Raw genomic sequence first — 22,776 nt, 5'->3', positions numbered from 1 at the left:
GTGTGTGTGTGTGTGTGTGTGTGTACCTATCGAGCAGCTCTCAGTCGGAGCAAACAGAGATCCTTTTGGCTTGTGAGACTCTGAAACTTTGCAGACTCTCAGACATCCCCACATGGTTTGAATAACTCCGAGTAGTTTTCTTTTACTATTTGTGTGAGTATTTGCAGCCGGAGGGCGTGAGGCCGCTGGGACCTGCCCAGTACCGCCACCATCTGCTGCTCGGCATCACCCGGGCCAAAGGATGCTGGCGTTGCTCGAGGGCACTTTGACAGCACAGTTTCTATAAGAGCGTGTCTAAGAAGTGGAGAAACTTTGCCAGCGGGGCAAAGAAGTCATTTCTTCCCGACAAACCAACTTTCTCTTATTTTCAAAGCTGTCGTTTTGTATTTGAGTTATCTGCTGCATTTTCCCTCGTGGGATTCTCATCGTGTTAAATCTGTTTGCAACAGATTTAGTGCATTTTTTATATCACTGGAAAATTCAACAGAATCCTACATTATGAACGCCGTGTTAATCTGCAGGAGGTTTGGGATCCTGACATTTTGTGAAGAGTGTTTACTCTGCTGCGGCTGATTTACATGAATCCTGCTGGTCGGAAACACTAAATAAATGAAATACTCTCCGGATGGATGTCTGCAACATTTATACTTGTCTCGAGATGGTTACATGAAGGTCACATACCTGTGTCTTCAAATATATCGTGCCCTTCTGACAGCACGACAGAGCACATCACTGAGTCAGAGAGAGCTGTGAGTCAGAGAGAGCCGTCGAGGTGAGGGTTAAGTACACGTCTGGTTTAAACTCCGAGCTGTCTGCAGTGTCAGAATGTTGTCAGCCTGTACGTTTGCTTTAATGTAGATTTATTCTTCCACAACCAGCGCTTTGCTCCTGTTGTGATAACTGAAAGCTTTTAACAATACAAAAATACCTTGAGGTTTTCCATGTTCAGGCAGGAAGCTCGAGCTGGCGTCACCTGACAAACACTTCCTCCGCTCTCTCTCCCTCTGCTCTGTCGTTGCACTGCGCTCAGACTTTCAGCCCCACCTCCGCCCCGGCATCCACCTGCAGGCTCAGGCTCGGAGGGTTTAAGATATCATCTCATCGCTCCTCAGATTTCTGCATGCAAAATAAACCTATGAGGAGTGACGAGGTGGGCTGATGCAGTACACATTTCAAACTATCACACACGTGCAACGTCTGACTGATGTCTCAGGGGTATCTCTGTATTATGAGGACGGCAGGCGCAGGGCCGGAGTCCAACATACAGGAAGTCATTTCAATAATCAAATCATAGATGTTGTTGTTATTGTTTTGCTCATAATAATAATCTGCAGTCTACAGTGTGATGCCAAAGCAGCCCCTGATTCACCAATAACCTGTTGTCCTGTCATGTTGGTTGTACTGACGTGCACTGGAGATTATCATCCATAATCTATTCTGTCTTTTATCGTAAGAGATTACCAATAACCCAGAAACACAGATAGATTATTGATTAGGTGACCTGAATATTCAGACACAACAAAAACAACCCGACCCATTAACAAGGAGTGAGTGAGTAACATTGATTATCCCGATACCATGGCTCCTGTCAGCGTGCGGGATATGTTAGGCAGCGAGTGAACACTTTGTTAAGTTGATCTGCTGAGTGTGAGGATGGGACTGACAAGGGCCAACATGTGATGGCTAGACCACTGGGACTGCAGCTCTTGTGGGGCGTTCCCGGTCTGCAGGGGTCAGGACCTACCTAAAGAGGTCCAAGGAAGGGTGACAGGGTCAAGGGAGGCCTGTGTGGTCCGATCCAACAGAAGAGCGAGTGTAGCTCAAACTGCTGAAAAAGGAAACAGTTCCCTGATGGCAGTGGCCTGCAGACATGGCTCAGGAGTGGTTTGAGGAACGACGAGTTCAAGGTGTTGGCTCGGCCTCCAGATTCCCCAGATCTCTATCCACTTGGACAAACAAACAAGTCCATGCCTCGACGGGTCGGGGCTGTTTTAGTGGCAGAAGGGGGGCGACACAATATTAGGCTTGTTGTAGGGTTGCTCTGCCCTCTAGTGGCCAACATATCGGTTAATGCAGCTCTAGGGCAGAACAAGTTCAGCACAAGGAATAAAACATGCGACTTAAGTTTGTTTCAGTACATGTGCTTGTTAACTGTCCTCTTCTTTACCTCTCCCCGTCTGTCCCTGTTTCTCTGTCATCCTGCAGGCTGTGTGTTCATGAGTGCGTCCGTCTGTAAAATGTCGCTGCTGGCTGAACGCGTATGATTCAACATGGAGGCCGTGAGCGCATTCAACGCCACACCGGACGAGCTCCCGCCCGACGATGACCTCGGTAACCTCGTCTACCATGACTACGACCGGATGTCTGGCGCCAACCCCCCGGCGTTGCCCACGTTGGTGTTAGAGGGGGTGAATTTTTCAGAGGACCCCATTCAGCTGCTGAGTGTGCAGGTAGAGGTTTATATTCCCCATGAACTCACCTGATGTTAATGAAAGGGTTAATTCTTGCACAATAACTATTTAACCCAACTCAGTGTCCTCGTGTTGTTTCCATATAAAAGCCTTTTAAAATGACCTTTAACATTGGGATCATTCAGACTGCAGGGCTCTATCATCTCACCTCACTTATGTCAGGATGTACAGCAGCCTCTCGGGCGCTGCAGCTGCAGGTCACCGTTTCTTGTTCTTGTCTGCAGGTGGTGTTAATCTTGGCCTACAGCACCATCATCGTACTGGGGGTTCTGGGTAATTCTCTGGTCATCTACGTCATCTACCGCTTCAAGACGCTCCGCACCGTCACCAACTTCTTTATCGCCAACCTAGCTGTTGGTAAGTTTACACACACACACACACTCATTGTGTTTGGATGTCAGAGAGGATTTCCAGGCTATGAGTGTGTGTGTGTGTGTTTGTGTGTGTGTGTGTGTGACCTCTGTAGATCGTCTGTGATGATGACTCAAACATCTGTCAGCTGTGATATCGGATTCCTCTGTGATGTCTGGGGTTTGTCTGCTGCGATCTGTGGGAGAGATGAAATCAAACATTGTTCACGTGTTTGACATTCACAGGTCTCACGAGGAGGAGCCGGTTACTGTTACTAACAATGTTTTTCATTCGTGTCAAATAGATCTTATTAGGAGAACAGAACAGACGCCTTCTTTAGAGTCGAAGGGGTTGAGCTCCATGACTGTCCACTGGAATCTCATTGCAGGACGTCTAATAGGCCCAGAGTCTCATACAGACACGCAAAGAACTTCTGCTTCGACATACTGTTCAGCACCTGTTCAGCACCTGCTTCAAAGTATCCGTCTGTTCAGAGTACCATTCAGGGTCTGCTTCAACATACCCATTAGTGCCTGTTTCCCATCTGCCTTAAGGTACCCGTTAGCGTCTGTTTAGCTTCTGCTTTGAGCTGCTCTTTACGTTCTGCTTCGAGTTATCCATTAGCGTATTATAAGTGAAACACATGTTAAGGGATAACTCGAAACAATGTCCCTTTTCGTGGCCATTCCAGCGTTCCATTCAGAGCTTGTGTAAAGGTTTCCTTCAGCAGCCGTTTTCCTTCCCTTTGAAAACGTTCCCACCCTCACAGCGCTCCTTAGTGATCAATGATCTGCTGCAAACTGAGGCACAGCCATATTTATAACAGCTGAACACTGGCTGCAAGCGGAGTTACTTAAGCAAGCCTCGGACAGTCATTGAAATCCATCGAGTCTTCTGACCACATTCGAGTCTCAGAAATCAGACCTTTTGTACAAAGTAGTTTAATTACTCCAAGAGACGTGTGATTGTGCAGAGTCTGAAATATCAGAAGCTTTTACCTTGTTTCTGAATCCTCAAATGAACCACACTGAAACCCTCTCATTCCCTGTGAATGATTGATGATGAGTGTGAACCTGGTAGGAGCAGTTCACACAGCAGAAAGGGTACATTTCCCTCTTTGGGGATCAATAAAGCTTCTTACGTTGTCTTCAGTAAGAGTGGATGGTGAATAAAGGTGAGAACTGAAACCGTGCGTCAAAGTTAATCAAACTAATAACTTCACTCCTGCAGCTGCTCCATTAGACGTCATTGATTTTACTTCAGTCCATGTTTGCCGTGAAAGAGCCTCAAGGCTGAAGCTTCAGTTCTACTCATCAGGCAGAAAGTACCTTTGTGTGTGCGGCATGGAAGATTTTCTTTCTGTACATATTGATGACATCACAGAGGTCTAATCGATCAACTATCAACTTTTGAAAGCCTTATTGGATGAGTTTGTTTAATATGAAGTTTCTGCTTCTCAGAGCCACAGAAAGCTCCTTTAAATGAGCTCTTCTGAATGTCATGTTTTACCTGTAAGCTCTGTTTGTCAGCGTCTTACAGAGCCGGACGAAAAGCACTGAAGTGTTTTAGGTCATACAGGCTAAAACTGCACCGTTTAACCAGGTGAAGGATCTTAGTCAGCAGCTTGCCTGGGTGTCCCCGCAGCCCAGCTGACGAGCCTCGGAGAGGCGCTGATTTTAATGTGAAGCTGCTTTATTCAGTGTTTTTACAGTTTTAATCGCAGGGTCGGCGAACGGTGAAAACTGAAGGGTCATTTTTTGCGATGCAGATTGTAAAGTTGACACCCTGCCATGCTGTTCCTGCTTCTCTCTGCGAACAACGATTCAGGTGAAACCAGATCTTTTATAATGTTCATCCTCCAGCCGTAAAAGTTTTGCAACAGAAAGTTCTTATTTTTGGAAGCCTTGTTCTCCGTTTGCTTTGGCAGCCACCTCTACTGACAAAAAGCTCCCGTGTGCATCGTGATAAGCCAAAACCAGTTAATAATATCAGTCCACCAACACATTGGTCTTTCTCCAGCAGCAGCCACAGCTGAGCCCCGCTGATTTGTTATCATAAATCTAATAGAGAGTGAGAAAAACAAAGAAACATCTCTCAGGTTAGCACGAGCATCATGTGGCTGAGATTCTGTTTTCTCTGCACCTTCAGCATAAAGGACGTAACTGTGTCTTAGTGACAGCCTGCTGAGCAGAAGGAGAAGCTCACACGGGAGACAGAAGGTTTGAGGCCGGAGGAAAGATGTTTTTAATGAGCGGGAGAGTACCTCAACTTTAACCCAAACTTCAAACAGGATTTAAAAAGCCTGTAAACAGCGCCAGAAGCCATGACCAGCACTCAACCAATCATCTGTTCAGTGCTGCAGTGTAAACAATATTCCATCAGAGTAACTGCTGCTATAATTATTCCTAATGAGACGAGTGTGAAGAGGCCAGATTCACAAGTCCCACGCCTGTGAAGTGACACACGCTGCTCGCTGCGTGATTAATCAGACTGTTAGTGGCGGGACCGCCTCTTTTTTTTGGGACACTGTAGGCGTTAAAAACTAAATTAAAAGTCTCCTTAAGGAACTTCGGGGGAGTGTTTTATGGATATAATAAAGTTACACAAATGAGTAAACAATTTTGCAGTCAACCCCTGAACCACTACGAGTTCAAAACTAAATTACAGGCCGTTAATTGACTGGTAATTCCTCTCGTTTTCTAATTCAAACCAATGACATAGAAAGTAAACAAATTATGATTAAAACATTAGTCAACATCAAACAGTTTGGTTAGATTCGTGAGCACATCATTACACAGGCCAGTAAATAATGGCTGTAATGAACCAGAAGTAATGGAGTGTGAAGTGTTGCACTGATGTGCCAGTTTGGAGGGGAAGAAAATCCCCTCAGCCGACAGAAGATCAGCAATAATACATGTATGTTTATGAAGCACACTTATGAAAGAGCAAATGAAGTGGTGAAAAAAAAACAGGTGTATGGGTGATGGGAGAGATTGTGCATCCAGATCTCACAGTTAGAGATTTCAGCACCACGGACAGCGACAAAAAAGAGGCTGTTATAGTATAGTAAGTATGTATTGAGTATTGTTATGATATTGTTATGGTAAATCACTCATTGTCATTTTGCCTTATTAAGACTTACAAGCGAATGAATGGTGACCATGCCATTGTGTCAGCGCTCTTTATTGGTTATGTACCAGGCCGAGTGCCGCTGCTGTGGTGTCGTCCATGGTTGTTACCATTAATATCGATAATAGATAATAGAACTTTATATTTCTAAAGCCAGTGGTCCTACGACTCAGCGGCAGGAAGTCGGGGGGTACTGAAAGAAACACATGGCTGGATTTGAACTTTTCAGGGGATTTTTGTTCTAAGAATATTCTGGAATACACGTGGCCTCATACATTAAAGTGAGTCAAAGTAAAACAGGCCTCCTCTGTTGAAGGAGGTTAAAGAGGATCTTAACATCCAATATCCAACTGCTTTCACGCGACACTCAAAATGCGCTTGATGAAATTTGCTCTTAACTCTTGAAACTCTTGAAAGTAGTTTTTGGTCTGACACTGTAGTGAAAGTAAGTGTGCACATGTTCATTACAGCTCTGCAGATATGTTTGTTAAGCCTCATTATGTTGAGTAAATAATAAAACGTAATCCAAGAGGCATCACGTTTCCTGTGAAACATATTTGCATTATTCAAACATAATCACCAGCTTACAGGTTTGTGTTTTCTCTTGATTGTTCTGCATGCATCACATTCAAAGCTTTATATTGTCTTCACATTCCCTAATGCGGTTTCAATGTGTCATAGTAAGAATAATTATTAGAAGCCTGAAAGGAAAATGCTTATTATGTATTCAACAAGAAAACAGAGAGATTAGTGACAAAGATGAAAAAGTAACTGTGAAGCAAAATCATGTTTTTTCTTCCCTTTGTACTCTCCAGTTAATCATGAAAAACCCATTAACTTCGTCTAGTTACCCCTCGGAGAGGTCCTGACCCAGACTTCTGTTATCCTCTATGACTCATTGCGCAGGAGGATCAGTGTGCTCACCTTAACCATTAACACCTGCTTATTCTGTGTGCAGTCTGCTGTATGAGTCATTGATAGACGCCTAAAGGGATAAAAACTTCCTCCAGTATACGAGAATAAAAACAAACATGAGCTTTTTGTAGCTCCTAACATGAAGCCTTTGGTGGGTCCGGACCCCCAGGCTGGGAACCACTGACCAGAACCACTTTAAAAGAACTTTGCTTGTCCATTCCTGAAATGATTCATCCGTTAAACTTTTATTTGAGATCAAGTATTTATTGTTATTATTGTAGAAACACATAAAGGGCTACGAAAAAATAATGAAGCAAGCAATTTAGTGCTGGTGTATATTTGTACTGAGCTAACCCTAACTAAAAATACAACATCTAAAAAGCTCATGGCATAGTGACTATGGTGGTTTAGCTCATGAAGGATCTCTTGTAGTCCAGTTCCACTACCCTCTAACAGATGTTAAGGGAAACTTGAAACGTGCTAAAGGGCATCTTGAAACAGAGCTTAGGGTACCTTGATATAGCCTCCTAAGGGTGCTTTGAAATACACGCTCATTTTCCTTTCTAACAAATTCTTGTGGGTACCTTGAAACAGACCCTTCTGATATCTTGAAACAGGCTCTAGATGGCCCTTTGGAAGGACGCTGAATGGTAGCTTAAAACAAATGTCAAAGGGTGCCTTGAAATAGATGCTATAGGGTAACTTGATAGAGTCTCTTAAGGGTTCTTTGACACAGACAGTGAATTTTACCTTGTAACAGATGCTTGAGGGTACCTTGAAATGGACCCTATTGGTATCTTGAAACGGGCACTAGATGGTACCTTGGAAGGACGCTTAATGGTACCCTGAAACAGACTTCAAAGGGTACCTTGAAACACTGTAAAGAATACCCTCAAACAGATGGTAAGGGAAACACAAAATATACGCTAAATGGTACCTTGAAATAGACCCTACTGGTATCTTGAGACAGGCTCTAGATGGTACCTTGGAAGGACGCTGAATGGTAGCTTGAAACAGACAACAAAGGGTACCTTGAGACAAACGCTTTAAGGTACTTTGAAGCAGACCCTACTGGTATCTTGAAACAGGCTCTGGATGGTTCCTTGGAATGGCATGAAACGGACATCAAAGGATACCTTGTAACAAATGAAACAGACCCTGAAGAATACCTTAAAGCATCATAAAGGATACCTTGAAATAGATGCTAAAGGGTACATCGAAACAGGGAAACTTAGAACTTCTCATGAGATATATAATATAATAAAAAATATAATAAAATATAATATAATAGTTCTTCACCACACGTGTTGTCCAGTCAGCAGTTTTAAAGTGGAAGCTGTGGTGAAACTTGTTCAGAAACACATCACTCTCGTTATATAAAATCTCTTCAACATGACTCATTAACCTGCGTGCCCTCCAGTTTAAACTGGGAAGAGCGGAGCGTCTAGCAGGATTGAGATGTTTCCTCGCCTCCCCTCTACAGATGCCACAGAATAAGAAACACAAAGAAGGTTGATAAAGTGACATAAATAAGACATCAATAAGACTTTGACTCGGTGTAAAATGGCACCTCTCTGCTTGTGTGTGTGTAGACTGAGCAGTTTGTGATGTTCACAAACATCCTTGTACAGCCGGGAGCGTTTGTTGTTTTGAAACGCGTCATGAAAATTGGATTCAAAGTAAAACTTTCCGCCAGCTATTATTAATTAATACACACGCTCTGATAGTCCTTACTGCTTGTGACCTGAAAAAACATTAGAAGCGTGTTTTTGCCTTTGGAGGACGTTTCTGTTAAATTCATTTCATCTTCAGAGACAAACTTTTGAGTTTCATTTTACCTAAGTGGACGTCTTTTTCATGTCGAGTTGCACATTTACATTTTGACATTGCTTGAATTCACGTTCACATGTTGTATCAAGAAAGCCCCTCCCAATATTAACTCGCCTTCTACCTCAGTTTTGGTCTCCACCGACTCCTGATAGAAATATCTGACTTATTTGCTGCCAGATGTTCCACGTCTTTCACCAGTTAATGGCAAACTGTGTCTGTCTGCTGTCTGTGAGTGAAACTGTAAAACAGCTGAGATAAATCTCTGAGTTTGTCTCTACGAGTCGACCAGTCGTCAGGGCATGTCACAAATAGTTACTTACTTACATACTACTTTACAAGCCTACAAGAGAAAAGAGATCCCTGAAATTCTGTTTAATATCACCACATGATGTGACTCAGAGTGTTTCTTTATGGTGACTCTAAAGGTTGCAAAAAGTTGCTGCCGTTTGGGAACAGAGGCGGCTGCAAATGAAAAGTGTTGTGAAAATGTAGCAGAAAGAGAAAACCTTCTCGGTTAGAGACAAACGCTTGTCTTTGATGTATTCACGAGGGAACTACAGGACGGAGGGAGGACGAGGATAAGTGAGAGGAACAGCCAGAAACAACATTTGAAGCTCGGGGAGAAAAGGAGGATAGAGACTGAACTGAGCCGAGACAAAGGACTGACAGTAACACTCCTATAAAAGCCTTTGCATGGCTGTGTTTAACATCTTCTAACTCCCATATCAACAAACATTGCAGCTTGGTTTTTTGTCTCCCCGAAAATACACTCGCTAACAGAGAGTAACATAAACATCAGTGCAAAACTAACTCACATATTCACGGACGCACACACAATAAAAAGAGTCCGTCGGCGATCCCTGATGTCTCTGTAGTAGGTGCAGTAAACAAGTCCGGGCATGTCTCCCTCACTGCCGTGTCTCGGGGGGATGCTGCATTCAGGTGCCCTCAGAAACGGGAGTGATCAGACACGTGACCTTTTGTACAACGCCTCTTCTGTCAGGCGTGAAGAAGGGTGCAAGATGTCTGCGGTGTGGCAGCTTTTGGCCACTACAATAAGAGCAGGCATGATATCAACTCCACTACAGAGAGACTTGACGTTCTCTGCAGTTAGGAGGAAAAAAACACGTGACTAATATATCGGTATCGACATCGGCAAAAAGGGTTGGAAAATATCGACATATCTGATATCGGCAAAGAATCCGATATGGATCATCTCTAGTAAATATGCAACAGTTCGACTTTTACAATAAATCGGTCAAGTTAGCAAAAGTTAATAAGCAACATCTGGTTAGTTTTTCCATCAGCCAGCAGTGGTTGGTCTGCCAGAGAGGGTAGGCGGAGCTAAGCGGCTGCTTCTCTGCTCTCTGCAAGTGTTGCGAGTAAACAGTAATCTACTATGGCTGAACAAACAAAGAAAAGATGGATGACTACAGATACAACTTCAACAAGAAGTGAAAATCCAAAGAAGAAGAAACAAACTCGACGCTCAGATGAAGCAAACAGTCTGAAAAGGAAAGCGACCGTCAGCCAGGAAAATCAAGAGTTACAACCGGAGCCGACCGTGGACGTCACACATGTGTGCTCCTGCAATTACCATTTATCGCCATAGGTGGCGCCAAAGAGAGGAACAGAGATGTTGGAGATTGTAACTTTAAGACCCGAGCTGGCTGTCTCACTACACCGTGTTTCCTCTTGGATTTAGTCAGTTGGTGTCACATGTTGTGTGCTGTGACCTGCCTGACATGTGTCTCCTTTATTACATGTCACGTTGCACAGAGAGCAGACAGTTTGCCTTCTGGGGTTCGTCTGTCGGCTGCAGTTCACAGTGACACGAGGAGTTCAGTGATGAAACAGGGCACTTAAAGAGGCCTGACCATCGATGTGGCTGATATCAGGTGATTTGACGAGCTGGTTTTCTGATGAGTCAATTTCTACTTTGGCAAGAAGGAACGAGTCTTCATGGCAGCTAAGATGGCGTACCCTCTGTTCTTTATAACAGTTACAGAAATGTGATCTTTAGAAAAGTTTCAATTAGAGAACAATGTTTAACAGAGCTGCCGTCGCTTCCCTGAGCACCTTGAGTTCATAACACCTGAGTTCTCTTCAGGTAAATTGTCAACATGGTGGCCTGAGACAGAGCTAACAACACCTGCAGTCATCTGTTTTTCAGGGTCCAACCTCCAGCAAACCACCGTCTGCTGTACGTTCTGCAGCAGCAGCTTGGAACACCTGTTACTGAACAATTTGAATTAATGTGACGCTGTTAATACCAGCTGACTCATTACTTTCAGGCCATTCTGCCAAACAGTAATCTCAAGATTCTGTGGAGCTGTAAATCAGGATTTATGACTTCCATTTTCTCGGCTTTCTGAAGGTTCAGTAAACATTAAAGCAATCAGTTCGTTTCCCTGGTGATGCTGTAAGATTTGCATTTACACATAAATATGTTTGACTGACAGATTGTTTCAGAATATAACAAATATTGTCGAACACAGCTTCGCCTATTTGATCGAGGGAAGCTGGTTAATCCAAAGTAACAAATATTCCTCTGAAAGTCTTTTTCTTTCGGCTTCTCGAGCAGAAATGTTTGTATATGCAGAGTGCTGACGAACAACAGCTCTTTTATATCTGATGTGTTTGAGTGCAATGAAGTCTGTTGTGCAGCCGGTGGATCTTCGACAGAATGAAAGGCTGAGGAGCAGCCGAGCGATGCCGGGAGAGAAAATGAGGAGAGAGACCAGAGCGGAGAGAGGCGGAGGAGGAGCGGCAGTGTGACTGATGCGAGGTGAAATGTGCAGGACAGTAGAACGACGGCAGCTAGAAAGCTGTCGGTTCGATTCCCCTGAGGGAGAACAGGAGCGGGCGGGCGATCAGACGGTTAATGATAACAGAGAAGCGGACGAGCGAGCGCTGCCTCGCCCACAGGCTCGTCTGCTCATTATTCCTCCTCAGCTCTGTTCGACTGTTTGTCTTAATGGAAACAATAGAAGCTGCTGTCTCATTACTGAGCAACACGGATGACATTCTGCTGCTTATAGGGATCAATGTGCATGCCATTTCATAATAACAATAAGAACATCATTTAGATAAACGCTTTCTAAACAAAGGTAAAACATGCATGCAGTTTGGTGTGCAGATACAAACTCTGTCTTCCTTGCACATGCTCCGTCATGTGATGTAGTTAGAGTCCTGGAAGAACCACAGACTCTTTAAGACTTCTGTAACGCCACCCTCATGTAAACCATGTGCGTCATTTGATTACTGTAAGTAGCCTGTACCGGGTTCGGACTTTGTTCACTATGAGTAGGGATTGCCTGCCATCAGCAGGAGCTCTAATGAAGGAGATCGTCCTGTTGGCTGCATTAGAGGGCAGGAACAATATGGGTTTGAGGCAGATACTGCATCTCTGCTCATTTAATCACCATGTCTGTGTAGGTTTTCCAGCTTCTCACAGTGCATCTCTCTCTATATCTATCTCTGTCTTTTCTGTTTTTGGTATCCTTTGCCTGCTCTCCCTCTCTCTGCCTCTCTCTCTGTTACTCCGTCTGTGCCCTGAAGCATCACAGGAAGCAGAAGGCCACATTTTGGGACCCAAAGACCAGGAGAGACGAGGGGTTAGACACGAGGCACAAGGAGACCCTGCACAGCTTTTATTTTAGTCTAACAAGATTTGGCATGATGCCCTTATCCCAGATTAAATATCTCAAACTGACGTGGTTCAGGGGGTCACAGACTCACCCGGTCCAGTCCCCCGCGGGCTTTCCTGTACCAGACAGACTGTCACGTCTCATTGGAGGTCTAATAGAGGATTTGATCTGTGCAGCTGCACCTGCTGCCCCGGCATTCTCTCACACGTCGGCCAATAGCTGATTGATAAGGAGCAGCAGGCGTCCAATCGGAGCCTCAACAAAGCAAAGATTAGGGTATCTGTCTTAGCTTCAGGTGGAGATAAAGTGCACACATAATGATCTGCAATGTTTATGTTCATCGTCCTCAAACTAATGACTGCACACTGACACGATGTCAGGCACATAACGAGCTTCTCAAGGCTCTCTTTGCTGCCAACAGTAATAAAAAAAGAGAGTTTCATGTTTTATCTGTTGTGAACAGTGATGCTAACGTTTGATCAACAGAGACCAAGGAACACGGCTAACACTAAACAACACATGAATGCTCATTGTTTTGTTCTGAGTGAACTTCCTGTGCTCTCCGCCTCCAGCCGACCTGCTGGTGAACACGCTGTGCCTCCCCTTCACCCTCGTCTACACGCTGCAGGGAGAGTGGAAGTTCGGCAGCACCCTCTGCTTCCTGCTGCCCTACGCTCAGGGGCTCGCCGTGCACGTCTCCACCGTGACGCTCAACGTCATCGCCCTGGACCGCCACAGGTGGGTGGGGCTTAAAGTGGGGAGGTGACCTGGGTTGTTGGGAGGTTGTGACCTGGTTAATATGTGTTCCATTATTTATTTAACAATTTTACACGGTTATAAAAGTCGAGGAGCTATCCTTCACTTTGGGTTGTAGAAAGGTTGTTGTATGTTGAAGCATCTTCTTTAGTCTGTGTAAAAAGGTCATTTCTTTAACCTACGAAACAAAAGCTACAGAGAGTTTTTGAATTGCTCATGTAGACTGCTTCAGCCAGCAGCTGTAAAACGGGCTGTAATGGCTGCAACGTAATCACTGCAGACAAATGCTGAACAATGCACCGAGTGTTTGTTTCACTGACAGGCTCAGATTGTTATTCTAACACCATTACAGAAAGGATCCTTCACTATTTTAAGGAGTAAGAAACAGCTGTTACGTCGCTCTCTTCAAAGCCACCAGACTCCATTGAAGAAAAACACGTTTTTGGCTCGTCTTTTGTCGACTGCTGCCTCCATCGATTACTTTTTCAGTAATTCTGTGTGTTGTATAAATATTGTGTTGGACTGAAACCAATCATTTAGAACATCAATAATATAAGTTCCACAATAATACAAACAAAATTACCGACAACACAGCTGTAAACCTGCAACTCATGTTCTCAGTGGGAAATAGCTGTTTTTATGAATGGAGTCTGGTGTGTCTGCAGAGAGCGATGTAACTTCTGTGTGTGGTTAAAACAATCATCTTCCTCTGTAACAAAAATGTCTATCTCTGTAGGGATCTTTTCTGTCATGTTGTCACACACTTAGAAGAACAATCTGAGTCTGTCAGTGGAAACAACAAGAACTTTTAGTCGACCTTTGACCCATCAAGGATTATGTTGCAGCCTTTACAGCCTGTTTCACTGCTACAGGATGAACACATCTACTGGAGTAAAAATAAGTAAATATAAATATCGTGTATGGGTGTCGTAAAGTGGTCTAGATACAGTATATATGGGGCCAAAAGGATGAATCAAATGATTCTGGTGATCACAGCATTCGGCTACCCTGAGCTCCTGGTGTAACTTCCCTTGGAAAACACAGCGGGCTGTGTTGGTGCATCTAGTTTTGCTGAAATGTGAAAAATGAAACATGCAAATGCAGGATGCAAGAAAGTAACACAAGGTCAAAAGTTCAGCTTGTTTCCACCAGCATACAGGACTCGCTGAACATACAGCTTCTCTCAAGGAAAAGAGCATGACTGTAGTGATTCACATGCAAATGGAGCCAACACTGATGGCCCCTCAGCTCTTTAACAGCAACATTCGCTGTGGTTGGGGGCTGTTTATGCAGTTTGAGTGTAGGTGTTAGGGGTAATGTATCTGTAAAGTTTGCATAATTTTTACCTGTTTGACCCCAAAGACCTGATTTTTAAGCAGCCGGACTTTAAGCTTTTCAGCAGAGAGCGTTCATGAACCAGGCGCGTGTGTGTGCTCCGAGGATTAAATAAAGTTTTAAAAAGTTCCAAACTTCAAACCCTTCATACGTAAACACACGGTCCGTTGAGATGTTCCTGAAGCTCTCACCGGCATCCACAATCTGTTCTCTTCTTTAGTGTGTATGTTGCCTCCACCTGTCCAGGATTGAAATCAGCTACAAAGCATCTCCACTCAGTGTTTTTGATGTTTTTGGTGGAAGAATTGTAAAAACTCAAATCAGAAAAAATCTCTGATATCGGAACATCTGAGGTCTGTTTTTGTGTTCTGTGCTGCATTCTGGGACAGTGCTGTTTGTTTTCAACTCAGTGGACACATTAGTGAACACATTTAAGCATTAAACGTGGTTAGCATTATAAATTCAGCTCAGACCAGCTGGATTGGTTCTATTTAATTATATATTTATATATTACCAGACAAGAGTTAGACAAGAAGATTGATACCACATTTATGTAGACTAAATATCAGGTAACAGTTGGCTTAGTAGCGTGTCCTTCCAGGACAATTCCACTTCTTCACAGCTGGGGTCTTATTTTTGTCTGTGTTCAACATCAGTTACACAAAGTCGCTCTTTTCGTTGTTAAACAAATCTGTAGCACATCTTCACTGAGCTCATGAGCTTCATCAGACGTTTGTAGGTACACATGTACATCGTCACATCGTCAGCATACTGTGACATCTGTTAAGATTTATTCTTTTAAAAATCAGAAGTTTTGCAAATATTTCAATAATTGTATCAAATGTTTTAGTTGTTTTCCATGTATTGTTTATATATTGATCAAATTGTGGGCTCATGCTTTGGTAAAAAAGTTTCTATGAAGATTTCTTTCCAACAAAGCCTTTGATCTGAATCACATCGAGTGTTCCCACCACTGCTCAGACTGCTGTGGCTGAGGTAAACATGTTCTCTAGAAAGCGTATCCGTTCCATCATTCTTTATTCATCTATGAAAGTCATCCTCTGATCTTTTCCAACTATAAAGGTGGACTCAGATGTGATGAGTGTGTGTGTGTATGGCTGTGTGTTTCAGGTGCATCGTGTACCACCTGGAGACCAGGATGCGTAAGGACGTGTGTTTCGGGGTGATAGCGCTGACCTGGGTGCTGAGCGCTGTGCTCGCCAGCCCTCTGGCCATCTTCAGAGAGTACGGCCCCTTCACTCTGGAGCCTGGACACACTATCCAGGTACACACACGCACACACCTGTGACACTTCAGATCAGTCCCCTCGCCTTCCTCCTCATCCTCTGCCGCCTCTTTGATCTCCCTGCTCCCGCTCCCCTCCAACGCTCCCTCTCGCATCCCTTACTTTACCTCCTCTTTTTCTTTCTCCATCTCTTTCATCTCTCCCTCCTTGCATCTCCTTACTCTATTCCACCTTGCAAATCCCTCTCCACTCCCCCTCTCTCCATAATCCCCCAACTCTTTCCCCCTTTTCTCCTCCCCTTTCACCCTCTTTCATTCCAGGTTTAGTGCTATCATCATATTTTCTCTTCTCCTGCATATTTCACTCTGCCTTCCTCGTGTCCATCCTGAACACATGCTCATATTTTTAGATTAGCCTGCTAATTCTACTTCCTGCTGAATTAATTATAACTAATGATATATATTTCTCACATCTCCTCTTTTATAATCTTATTGAATGTGCTTTGATCTTGTAATTAACGTATATTTACAGCTTTTAGCTTCTTTCTTTTCTCAGCTCTCTTCGTAGCTTCACTGCTTTAAAGATCCAATTCACTATATAAATTATTTTCAATCTCAAACAGAATTTAAACTAATCCAAACTAGTATGCTGTAATAGAAATTATTCAGCTATCAGAAAAAAAAGCTGTTTGTCACCAGGTCCATAATATAGGTATATTGTCAATACAAGTATTATTGTCAGTGTCTGAGTCTAATTGTATTTTGTAGTAATGTAAAAGTGCCACAAGATGGCACTAACTACAACAGAAGTACCATTAAAAACCATGAAAGTCAATCTGATCACAAAAGTGACCACATGTACAGAAATAAAGATCTGCCGGCTCAGTGCAAAAATATAAAGGCAGGTTAACGGATGAGCTACGAGACAGAACTGTTACGGAACTTACAAAACAAGTTCTCTCACATCCTTCATTTAGGTGTAGGCTCTCTACGGCAACACTTTGAAGGTTGTCAACTATTAAGAGCAAGAAGTGTTTTAAAAAAACCTTAACTGATGAAGATGTGGAGATGTAAATGCTCCTTAGAGTTGAAGCATTAGGTAATGAGTTCTTTCAGTGTCCCCTTTTACTTCAGGAAGGACACTTCCAAATTTAACCAGACGTCCCAGTTGGCTCCCTCTGTCACGGTTGGCTCCGGTTGTAACTCTTGATTTCCCTGGCTGACGGTCGCTTTCCTTTTCAGACTGTTTGCTTCATCTGAGCGTCGAGTTTGTTTCTTCTTCTTTGGATTTTCACTTCTTGTTGAAGTTGTATCTGTAGTCATCCATCTTTTCTTTGTTTGTTCAGCCATAGTAAATTACTGTTTACTTGCAACACTTACAGAGAGCGGAAAAGCAGCCGCTTAGCTCCGCCTACCCTCTCTGGCAGACCAACCACTGCTGGCTGATGGAAAACGCGTCTCTAACTGGGTGCCGCTTGGGATTGTTTCAGCCCATAATAATACTATATACTGGCTTTCATCAGCAGGCCATAGGCTCAGTCAGCATTGTGTTACCTCATTCAGAGAGATATAGACTTGCAGACATTCATTTACATGAACATCTTCCAGATTATCACTTCAACAAAAAGTCATTCAACCCATTAATCTTAGATAATCAGAAAGAAAGTATTGAACTAAACGAAACTCAAATATCTCTTATGTTTCTTCTTCCTGTCTCCAAGGTGTGTACGGAGAAGTGGCCCGGTAACAACACGGATGGCACCGTCTACAGCATCTCCATGTTGATCCTGCAGTACTTCCTGCCGCTGTCCATCATCTCCTTCGCCTACGCTCGCATCTGGTCCAAACTGCGTGGCCATGTCAGCCCAGCGGAGAATGGAGGCAGCAGCAGCGCTGGCTCCGAGCGCCACCGGCGGCGGCGCAAAACCACCAAGATGCTGGTGACCATGGTGGTAGTTTTCGCGGTTAGCTGGTTACCCTTACACGCCTTCCAGCTGGCCACGGACATCGACAGCACGGTGCTAGACATGCGCGACTACCGCCTGCTATACACCGTCTTCCACGTGGTCGCTATGTGCTCCACTTTCGCCAACCCGCTGCTGTACGGATGGATGAACCGCAACTACCGCGCCGCCTTTCTTGCCGTCTTCAAGTGTCGTAAGGGAGGGGAGAGGGGGAGGGGCGGCCGCCTGGACAGCATACACCCTGTCGGAGGAGGAGGCGGAGGAGGAGGGAGGGCAAAGAAGATAGTGCTTGAAACCCAGGATGTGGTTTCCACCCGCCTGAACGCAACTGATGTGTGAGAGCCTGAGGGAGTTGGAAACTAGGAATGCGATGGATCAGAAGGAGGACAGATGACAAGGCATGATGGAGAGCTTACAGGATAAGGAAGCAGGAAGGAAGAGAAAATCATTGTCAGGAAATCTTTTGTTCCAATGAAGACAATAGATGCAAGAAGAAAACAAGATTCCACATGGAGACAGAAACAGACGGGAGATAAAGATGTGAGATATAATAGAGACAATTCAACGAGTGAGAGGAAGGCGACGGGGGGATTAAAGAGTTTTTGGAAGCCCAAAATAGACGAGGTGGCTAAGATGAGCGGGGATTACAAGAAGAAAAATGACTGGAGGAGAGGAAGGGCTTCCTAATGACTCAGCCTCTTTAACCCATCAAGGCGATGTTCCTTTGGACCCCAGCTCTTCTGGACCTCTTTGGAGGCTTTGTTCAAGAGAAATTCAGGTTTTATGAAGGATTTATGATTTTATTCCAAAGGAGACAAAAGCCTGGAGAAAGAGGTGGCTTTGATTTGACATTTGTTGAGAAACTTTCCAATATTTATTTCCTCAAAAGTGATTTAAACCTTGGACTTTAAGTCTCGTCAAAATAGGGCTTTACTCCACCCTTCTTTCCCATAAGAAGCATTTAGCTGGTACATTAAACCCAGAGTGGCTTACAGCGGAGGCACAAGCACACAAAAGCAGGTTGCAGGGATTGAGTCTGCATGTTCTCTGAAAGCCGACAAATTCTGAGGCTGGGTGAGAAAAAAAGGCCAAAAAATGTTGCAAATTCTTCAGTTCCGACGGTGCCGCGGAGGACTAGGACGCATGATGCAAGTTTTGTGAAATCTCCAACAGTGTTGTGTGATGAAAATGTGTGTTTATGGTGGATTATCCTACAACAAGAGCCAAATGAAGGGATGCCAAACAGAAACCATAGCGGAGGACAGAGGGAGAGGGAGGTCAAATGGTTGAGATTAAATTGGGGATGTTTTTATGTTGTTTTGGTAGCTAACAGGCAGCAGAGAATGAGAGACAAGAGCGGAGGAGAAGAAGTGATGAAAGGGTCAGGGGGAGGAGAGAAAAGAGTGAAATGTGGGATAATGAGGTAAAAGAAAAAAGGCAGCCTGTCCCAGCGAGAGGTTTCAAACTAACAGGCAGCAGAGAAAACATCCCGTCTTTCAACCTGGCAAATGAATGTTTTATTCTGTGATTTATTTCTTCACAATGTTCATATTTGATCATGTTGGTAAATGTTCACAGAGAGATGAAACCTGTCTCTAACTTAAAATAACATTATTTAAGCAACAAGGACGGATTCCTTATAAAACTTTTACATTAATCCGATTTAGATACACGGTTAGCTGACCTTGAACACAGTTACGCTCCAATTCATGTCTTCTTTCAGACATTACTTCATCCACACAGCTGTTGACCAAGAGGCCTGCGCTCAGGCAGCTCCCACTTATAGAAAACAAGCACCAACTTGCAGTTCTAGACACTAAAAAGAACACTCCATGGTTTTAGCATTAAACCTGTGTAACACTGTTTAAATCACTATCAGTGTCGATGCAGCAGAATCAAAGATATCGTCTCTTTCATTGCATCAATATCTGGTGCCTACGTTACCCACAATGCAACGCAACCACAGACAGCTGGGATGGAGGTTCAGGTTTGTTAAGCTAGTAGCAGCTGATGTAGCCTCGAGCCTCTAGAGCTCTGGTAGCTCCCTTCTCTCCAACTCCACAACAACAGGCGTCGTTTCATCTTTAAGCTTCAGCCCGAACCGACGCTGACTCAAGTGACATCACTTGAGGACGTTTATTGGACTTCACACATCTCCACGACACCTGGACACAGAGATGTCCTTGAAATAGGCTCAAAAGGAGACAGCCATGGTCTGTTAGAGTCAAGTTGAACAGGGAGCATTTAGGGTATCAATTTGTATTTACAACGTGTTCTTTATCAACTCTCAACAAGGCCCGTAGATACCATCCATAAGCCCTTTACACATGGTGCCTTACAGGTCTTTTCTGCTACAGGAACTCCACCTTAAGTCAAGAACCATTGTGACTGGTTCTGCTTTTGTCTCCACCATCCTCCCTCCACTTTTTGGGCCAAGTTACGTAACCCATATTTCAGTACTGGTACTGAATCCAGGTTCCGTTTTGGGGAAGGAATGCAGCAGCTCTTCTGCAACTTGGGGAACAGGAAAATGTGTCCGGCTCAGCACCGCAGGTCTTCAAGTACAGGTGTTCTACCTATTCAGAACTGTGTTTTGCTTATAGATAGTATACAAGAACTCCTCACATTAGCTCAGCTAGCGTACAGCATGACCCGATCTGTCGATGGAGGTTGCTGCTGCATTGCTGTGATTGTTTAGGTTCAGACGTTGGTGAACTTGCCAGGAGCTTCACCGTTTGTTTTTTGACAGCTGATTGGCCTATCCTATTAATTTGTATTAGAGGGGGCGGGACATCTGTGTATGAATTGAAGTGGGAAGAGGCTTTCAAGGTGCATTTATTGTCGTCGGAGTCTTTGAACCTCTTGGCGAGCTACTAAAATCCAGGCCCCGAGCTCCTGTCCTGTAGCATAACCTGCTCTAACATCTCGTGTGTTGAAGAAGACTTGAAACTAAAGACTGAGACCATGAAGTCATCAGGAACATTTACTGAGGGAATAAACTGCTGAGAAGTCGGATACTTTTCTCATAGAACTGAAAACAATTGGTCATTCTTCAGTTGTGTTCAGGTAAGGTTGTTTTCAGGAGACAAAATGTACATATAACTGCATCTACTTACAGATAACTCAATGTTCTGTTCCTTGAAACTTAGTGGAAAAACTGAACATTGAACCAGGACAGTACGTGGAAAGTGTCGGTTCTTAAAAGTTGAGAAAAGTTCGTGATTATTTCAAGTTAGATTCTGAATGTCGGGTCGGTGCAGCCGTTTCCACTTCCTCCAAACGGCATCTGTTCATTTGCAGTTGGCCTGAAACAAAACTTAGCTGCCCCATCGTGCTTCAGTGTAGGCCGTACCTACAGGCTAGACTCGTTAGCTGCTGAACAGTGCTGTCCGTAGCAACACTTCAACTGCTCCACTTGATACCAACAGATCAGTTTAGGCAGTGAGGTCTTGATTTCCATGCTCCAAATGTTTTAACTTTACCCGCCTCAGTTTCCCTCTGGCATTGGCTGTGTCAACGTCTTGATTCTGTTTAAACACAGCATGCTGAGTGAGGACAAACACTCTGCATGATGTGAATGAACATTACAGCAGCTATTCGTTCAGGCTGTTACATAAACAGACAAATAAGGAAGCCGATCAGGGACAGACGCAGGTGTAAGAGGGGATCAAACAATCGGCAGATAAAATCCTCCCTCTCCATCTCTTGTCTTTTCCTCTTTAAATCTCTCTCTCTCTCTCTCTCTCTCTCTCTCTCTCTCTCTCTCTCTCTCTCTCTCTGAGCTGCGTCATAGCCTCGCCCGACCCGCAATCCCAAAATCCCTCTTTTCCCTCCCACTGAACCATACCAGCTGTTTATCTCCGTCCTCGTTTGAGCTTCTCATCTGTCTCCTCTCCGCTCGCTTTCCCCGTGAATGCATGCTCAAAAAGCAGCAGTAGAAATGCTGTCTTCCTCTTCGGACCAACAGCAGATAATTAATCTGCTTTATTTGGTTTGGACTACGTGCAGTGTCACAAACATGCTTGACAGAAACTACAGCTGCTAAATTCTATGGTCACAAACTACATGAGTCAATATTTTACATCCACATGTGATTGTATCCTCCTCTAGCATCGACGTTTTCTGGCCAAATGACTTGAAATAAAAGAAAAAAGGGTTTGATAGTAAACCACAATGTGCTTTAGTTTGATATCTGCATCCTGAGTTAGACTCTCTCATTTAGATTGGGCATTTTTACACATTTGAGCAACGTTGTACTCTTTAAGTTAAAGCAGATTTATTGAAGGTTTACAAAGACTTTTTAAGGTCACCTGGTTTTCTCTGAATCCCCAAAGCTCTCCCACAATGCAATGCATGGATTTTCGTCTGGTCTTGTCAAAAAGATTTGTCCGGAGAGAAGTTGTTTAGGGCGTCTTGCGTTAAACCGTCTGAGCCTCACCTTTAAGAGCTTCTTGTGTGTTTTCAGCTCGTTGACAGGTATTTCGTTCTGATGTTCCGATGTACTCTGACGAGGTTTGTCATGGGAGGACACCGATGCTGCTCGATCCTTTATCAAACATGAATGTAAACTGCTTTGTAACATTGCTGTAACGTTGTATATTATATAATTTAGTGTAAATATTGACCGTGTGAAAGACTGTAACCCAGCACAAGCTGTTGGCTTTTACCTGTCCAACAAGAGATGTACTATTCTCACGCATAAAACACGTCCCGTGGCTCTTTCTTACTGTGTGTGTGTCCCAGTTATCTGTGCATGTGTGTATGCATGTATTAGAAAGTTGACCCAAGTTTCAGCACTGACATTTATAGCTATAAACTAGAACGATCGAGCACTGCCGAGCAGAAACCAGAACATTGTCTTGGTTTGAATAAGAGATGTACCTTACAGCTTTAAGTGGTTTGCAATATAAAAAAACGGTATTTAAAGGAACACTATGTAACTTTGACAGCTGGCGTCTAAAAAGGCTACTGCAGTCCAAATTCAAAATATTGGAGAGCGTTGTCTCCCGAAGCTGCCGCTAGCTTCGGGGCTAAACCCCTGTCACTTTACACACACAGCAGCGATTAGGAAGCAAGTAATGAGAGTGTGGCCTCAGTCTTGAGGAGTACGTGGCTTTATTACACACACAG

At 43.9% G+C, this 22,776-nt stretch overlaps 1 protein-coding gene across 1 annotated transcript; it reads left to right on the top strand.

The window, feature by feature from the left end:
- The first annotated feature begins 2,270 nt into the window (after positions 1-2,270).
- On the top strand, positions 2,271-22,354 carry npy2rl (neuropeptide Y receptor Y2, like). The gene is made up of 5 exons (XM_069672167.1): positions 2,271-2,450; positions 2,696-2,828; positions 12,919-13,084; positions 15,569-15,722; positions 17,404-22,354. The coding sequence occupies exons 1-5, from the start codon at positions 2,271-2,273 to the stop codon at positions 17,983-17,985; spliced, it is 1,215 nt and encodes a 404-aa protein (XP_069528268.1). The 3' UTR covers positions 17,986-22,354.
- The last annotated feature ends 422 nt before the right edge of the window (positions 22,355-22,776 follow it).

This window comes from Semicossyphus pulcher, unplaced genomic scaffold, assembly GCF_022749685.1.
Source record: "Semicossyphus pulcher isolate SPU_LCO1_2020_fin unplaced genomic scaffold, fSemPul1.0.p SCAF_21, whole genome shotgun sequence".
NCBI classification, from domain to species: Eukaryota; Metazoa; Chordata; class Actinopteri; order Labriformes; family Labridae; genus Semicossyphus; species Semicossyphus pulcher.
Note: the sequence above shows the minus strand (reverse complement) of the source record. Positions and strands in the feature narration are given on the sequence as shown.